General features: G+C 48.9%; 1 protein-coding gene across 1 annotated transcript; it reads right to left on the bottom strand.

Moving 5' to 3' along the window:
• Positions 1-337: 337 nt before the first annotated feature.
• Positions 338-5,083, bottom strand: LOC137834067 (uncharacterized). Its single transcript, XM_068642133.1, has 2 exons — positions 5,007-5,083; positions 338-836 (listed from the first exon to the last, which is right to left on the bottom strand). The coding sequence occupies exons 1-2, from the start codon at positions 5,081-5,083 to the stop codon at positions 338-340; spliced, it is 576 nt and encodes a 191-aa protein (XP_068498234.1).
• Positions 5,084-6,545: the final 1,462 nt, after the last annotated feature.

Genomic DNA, 6,545 nt, shown 5'->3' with positions numbered 1-6,545 from the left:
TAAGCATGCTGAAATTTGAGACCTCTTGGTTTTGCATTTCGCTATGCTTGATGCCGGGAGGGTTTCCACTTAGAGTGAAATCATCCAAGCCCGAATGTTTCTTGATTTGCCTTCTTTGGCAGGGTTTCAAATATGATGAAATCTTCCAAGACCAAAAAGATTTTTCGGTTGGATTTCACCTGGGATGAAATCATCCAAGACCGAAAAATGAAAGTGAATGAGATGAATTTTGTCACTTAATTTTTCTTCTTCTTCATTAAACGATAAGTATGTACACAAAAGTCTTTTTTTTACATCTTCTACTTTAACTAAAATAAAACTTCAAATGACTTGCATTTCATGTTCTTGGTATCACTTTTTCTTCTAAAGTCTCTAATCTGTAGGCTCCATTTTGCAAATTTTCTAGTACTCTGAAAGGACCTTCCCAATTGGATGCTAGCTTTCCATGTCGTGGATCTTTTCGAGCATCAGTTCGCATTCTCCAGACTAAATCCCCTTCTTTAAAATCTATTAATTTTACTTTTGCATTAAACCTCTTCATTGCTCTTCTCTTTACTGCTGCTTCCTTTATCTTTGCTCGTTCTCTGAGTTCTTCAATAAGATCAAGGTCAGTCCTCAAACATTCATTGTTGATATTCCAATCTTCCATTTGCCTTCGTAATGTTGATTCATTAACTTCTACTGGTAGCATTGCATCTGGTAACTTTTCTGCCCATAAACCTTTAGCACTTCCTAACCTCTTCTTTAATTGTCTGAGAATAACTTTTTTTGCAGCTTTGACTTGTCCATTCGTTTGCGGATGTTCAACTGAAGTGGTTGTTGACTTGATCCCAAATCTGCATAAAATTCCATTAGTTTTTTGTCAATGAACTGTCGGCCATTGTCAGTTATAATGGTGTGTGGGATTCCAAATCGACATATTATATTTTTCCATACAAACGTTTGTACTTGCTAAGCGTTATCTTAGTCAACGCTTCTGCTTCTATCCATTTTGTAAAGTAGTCCACAACTACTGATCCTGCCTGTTGACCAGAACGCTGGAAACTGCCTCGTCAAAGGATCGACGTGTGCACCGCTTCAAACCTCCGTTCCTCTACGAGATCCACCTCAAGAACCTGCAAAAGAAACAGAGCGGCGCCGCTGCGGCCGATCGCACTCCAACGCCCAAGTCAGTGACCGAATCACCAAATACTAAGAGAACAAGAACCGTGCAAATCCTCTCTCACAGTCAGCTCTATAACTCGCAAGCGTAAAGAGTATAATCTGAACGTGCGTACCTCAGAAAGTTCGTTGAGAACTCTTATATACCTGGTTACTTTCTCTCTCCTGGCAGTTACAGATTTGGACACGTGGCTCGCATCCAACTGTACACGTGCCATCATCTGGAGCCTCCTTGACTTGGGCGCTGCTTCTACTCTCGTTTTGCTAAGTTACCTATGCATGGTACTGCCCAGTACATAGCCAACTTGGGAGTGCGATCTCTACTGGAACTGGCGAGTTAGGGTGCCTTCGTACACCTACCCTGTGGTCTCGCCGGCCGCCTTCATAATCTGCACCATCTTCATTTCTGGCGATGTGCTTTCTCTGGCGATCTCCAATCGCTTGGTCGCCTGAGTTTACATCTGGCGACTTCATCTTTAACCCGGTGATCGCCTATTCTGGTATGCTGGAGATCGGAACACGCCAACTTAATAACTGGCGACTTCACGAGCCCCCCGACTTCCTTCCCTTCTGCCAACCTGGCGCCTTGCCAACACGCCTATACTGTAGCGGGATGCCACGTCATCGCTCCCGACTACCAGGGCGGTACAGGTACCTACTTTCCTTCTTCTGCTGGTCTTTCTTGCATTTTAACCGATTCGCATCATCCTGTAACTGCCTGGTGCATACGCTGTGGGTTGCTTTTTCCATTTCTCCTTCTACGTAACTTAGGGCTTCGTCAATCATCGCAACGAACCTACGTTCGTTCGTTTTTCACCTTCCTTCCATGATCGAGTCAGCCTTTGTAACCCCTGATCATTTTTCCTTTTCTTCTTCCTTTGCAGCTGCAACAATGACTCGCACAAAGATCACCCCGAATCCTCCTCCTTCATCACGAAACCCCCCTTCTCAAGCACACGACCCACCACGAGTTCGTGGCACTTCATCTTCCCAGGCTGAGAGGCCTGCGTCTTCCCGCCCTAACCTGGCCCAGGCGACTCCACCTATCGCCGGAGGAGCCCCCGTTCCCTTGCCAGACTTCAAAACCTTGTATCCCTGGGCCAACTTGACCCTTCTGAGGGAGACATCTTCTGTGAACACTGCGGGAGCAGTTTTGCGGCTGACTAAGGGGGATGAGCTTCATCAATCATTTCATAAGGAGCACGACAAAAAGATGATAGTGCTACCTTGCCCCCCGATCTGCCTGTTTGTGCTGATGACAAGGTGAGTGCCGACGGGCCCTTCTGCTTCTTCTACACGACCTTATTCAAGAAGGTGAAGCTCAAGTTCCCTTTCACCCGATTCGAGAGGGAACTCCTTACCGAGCTCAACATTGCCGCCGCCCAGCTTCACCCCAACAGCTGGGCGTTTGTTCGAGCTTTCCAAGTGATGTGCGACCATCTGGGGTTGCCCGCATCCGTGGACGTATTTTTATTTCTCTTCGAAGCCAAGCACCCAGGAGACCGCCTGTGGGTTAGCTTGAACGCGATTGCTGGGAGGTCCATCTTTGCTATCTTCCAGCAATCCTACAAGGACTGGAAGGGGAAGTTCGTCCAAGTGCGCCCCAACGACAAGGACGACTCCCTACTCGACGGCTTCCCCTTGTACTGGGTGGACAAGGGGAAGAAAGAGTCCAAGAGCTGTTTTAGGAGACCCAGAAGTCCTGACAGCATGGGAGCGTTGGACCGAGATCTCTGCCTTTTCTGGAAAAGGGTCGCGGATGCCAACATCACCTTCCTTACCACCACCCTGATCTGCTTCGAATTCTACGAGGACCAACTCGAAATTCGAATAGGTTAGAACATTTAAACTGTTGTTTTAATACTGCTTCTATTTGACTGTTTCTGGGCGTCTTGTGCGTTATGCGCAAGACTTTGGTTTTATTTTTCCTGCACCGATTATCTGCTATGCTGCATACTGCCTTGTGCACTTATTTTCTCCTTGAGTTAACCCATGCATTTTCGTTTCATGCAGATAACATGTTGGGCAAAGGTATGCTTGCTGAACTGAGGGCGCTCGCCCGAACCCACGGGTTGGCGACGGGTTCTCAAACGGTGCCCAACTCGGTGGTGGAGACAGCCATCGTCCACGGGCGATCGCCACCTAAGGAACCTGCCCAACGCAAGAAACTGGTCCTAAAGAGGCCCAAGAGGAAGGCTCCCCAGGTAGTCCAAGAGGATGAGGAAGAAGATGACGAGGTCACCGAGGATGGCCTCGTTACAAAGAGGAAGAGGGTGGCACCTTCTTCACCACCTGCACCACCCCCTCTTCCCTCGTCAACGCCACCATCCACACCTGCTCCTCCTCCATCATCGCCACCACCACAAGCTCCTGTTTCACCAGTCCAAGCTATCCCGCTAGCCACTGCGCTGCCTGCGGTTGAGGCCCAAGAGCCAAACTTCATGGAGGACCCCCCGAGCGCCTCCACGCCACATGTATCAGCGGGAGGGGGTCCCCCTTCAAATGCCTCAGCCGCAGAGGTTGCTCCAATCAGGGATGAGGTCGCTCATACCTCATCGATTCTGATCACCGAATCCCCGATTCCGTCACCACGCCAACAAGCGCCCACTGAAGAACCTGCTAAGGAAGGTGGCGACGAAAACCCACAACAGGCCCCCACAGCGCCTCTGGTGCCTCTACAAGCAGCAAACCTCCCCCTTGAGGTCACGAGGATGTGGGAGCCTCTATCTGCTAAGTTAAAGACGATAGCAGAAGACATCCCAGCCATCATCACCAGAGCTGTGGAAAGCTCTACTAGGAGGCTCCAAGACGACCTCTTCAACCTCAAGACCGAGAACAGCACCATGAGGGTTGAGGTGGAGAAGTTGTCTTTCAACTTGACGCTGGCGGAGATTGAACACTCCCGAGTGGAGGACGCAATGAGCACCGAGCTCAGGTTGGCGCGCAAAGAGGCCACTGATCTCCGCCACAAAGTGCAACAGCTTGCTCAAGAAAAGATCGAACTAGAGAGCAAGATTGTGCCTTACCGCGTCAAGGTGGCTGACCTGGAGGCTCTCATGAAGGTCGACGCCGTCAAGGTGCAAAAACTAGAGAAAAGGTCAGCCGACCGAGAGACCCTCCTTGGGCAGGTGGAAAAGGCAAGGGACGACGCCATAGCTGATCTCGCCAAAGCCAACGAAGAGAAGGGAAAGGTGGCTGCTGAATTGGCCCAAGTGCAAGCGGAATCCAAGAAGGTTGCTGAAGACCTTCTCCAGGCTCAAGAGACCAACGAACAACTCAAGAAGCAGGTTGAAGAGCTGGAGCAACAGAATAAGGAGCTGAAAGAGCAAATTGAAGATCTCAAGAAGCGGATTGAGGAACTTCAGAAGCAAATTGAAGAACTCAAGCTAAACTCTGCTCAAATTCTGGCCGCTGGATTCGAAGCTGCACGGGAACAATTTGCCTGCTTGTTCCCCGACCTGGATCTCAGCATGGTGTCGCTGGATAATGAAGTGGTGGATGGAAAAGTGGTGCCCGCCGAAGACTGATCAATTTAATTCATCCATCACTTTCATAATCTCCCTTGCATTATAACTTGTAATAAACTTTATGTCCTTTCGTATATATGTTTTGAACTGTTATTCACTGTTAATGACAAAGTCTACGTTTTTCCTCTTATGATTTCCTTAATCGCTTCAACTTTCCTGGCTTGTTTTACTTTCAACGAAATAACTCAGTAATCTCGTAGGCACGATCTTGTACTTGGCTGTTCCGAACCACTTCAACCTTTAAGCAACAAACACTTTATCGATTCGTAAACTTAAGGCAAATAACCTTATCGTAAAAACATTCCTTAAGCAACAAACCTTGACTCAGCTGCTGGTTTAAACACTGCTTCACCCGATCTGCTCCACCAAAACGGGTCCTTTAACATTCTCGCCATCGTTTGAACTTTTCCTGGTCGCTAGAGACTCTTGGCGATCAGGCTCTTTCTGGCTTCACGCCTTGGCCATTGCTCTTTGATCTGGGGGTAGAGGCGCCTTTCGGATCCTCCTCTACCTTCCTGAACTTCAGGACCATAGGCCGGGTGGCTAGGCGCTCTCTTCGAGCCTGCCTTAGCCACCTTCCAAACTTCGTCCACCCTTAACACCATACCTGAACTCGTTCGAGACGAGAAGGATTTTATCTTGCCTGAACTCGCTCATAGGCGAGAAGGTCTTTAACTCGCCTGAACTCGCTCATAGGCGAGAAGGTCTTTAACTCGCCTGAACTCGCTCATAGGCGAGAAGGTCTTTAAATCGTGCCTCTACATTGCCCCAGGGGTTACATCTCCTCCCCCCCTAGAAACACTGAGGACTTTTACTGGTGCCTCTACATTGCCCCAGGGGTTACATCTTCTCGCCCCCAGAAACACTGAGGACTTTCACTTGCCTCTACATTGCTCCGGGGGTTACATCTTCTCGCCCCCAGAAACACTGAGGACTTTCACTTGTGCCTCTACATTGCCCCATGGGTTACATCTTCTCGCCCCCAGAAACACTGAGGACTTTCACTTGCCTCTACATTGCTCCGGGGGTTACATCTTCTCGCCCCCAGAAACACTGAGGACTTTCACTTGCCTCTACATTACTCCGGGGGTTACATCTTCTCGCCCCCAGAAACACTGAGGACTTTCACTTGTGCCTCTACATTGCCCCAGGGGTTACATCTTCTCGCCCCCAGAAACACTGAGGACTTTCACTCTTTCTCGCCTGCACTCGCTCGACGGCGAGGAGGTCTTTTACTTGCCTCTACATTGCCCCAGGGGTTACATCTTCTCGCCCCCAGGAACACTGAGGACTTTTACTTTTTCTCGCCTGCACTAGCTCGACGGCGAGGAGGTCTTTAACTTGCCTCAGGACGCGCGAGGGCGTTGAGGTCTTTTAACTGGTGCCTCCGATCGCCAAAAGACGATGAGGACTTAAAAACTTTAACTGGTGCCTCCAATCGCCGAAAAACGATGAGGACTTAAAACTTTTTAGAAAGCATGCAATCTGAAAACGCCTTATACTTCATAAACTCTTCTTTTATTGGGTGGCCTCATTAAAAACCCTCCTTAGGGAAAAAAGAGTGCCCCCTTCAAACTGTTTTATCAGAGACATTGTAATGTAACTTTTGTGTTTGTCTCTACTTACAAGCTCTTAACTATAGTACAACTTCAAGTGCGTGGCGTTCCAAGTGCGAGGGATCGCCCCTCCTTCCAGTGTCTCTAAGCGGTAGGCGTCGTTCCCGAGCGCCTCGGTTATTCTGAACGGTCCCGTCCACTTAGGCGACAGCTTATTCTCCAACTCGTACTAGTGGGCTTTTCTCATCACCAGGTCGCCTTCTCTAAATTGCTTTGGCATCACCTTCGAGTTGTACCTTCG

Source organism: Phaseolus vulgaris, chromosome 5 (genome assembly GCF_000499845.2).
Source record: "Phaseolus vulgaris cultivar G19833 chromosome 5, P. vulgaris v2.0, whole genome shotgun sequence".
NCBI classification, from domain to species: domain Eukaryota; kingdom Viridiplantae; phylum Streptophyta; class Magnoliopsida; order Fabales; family Fabaceae; genus Phaseolus; species Phaseolus vulgaris.
This window is presented reverse-complemented; position numbering and strand designations above follow the sequence as displayed.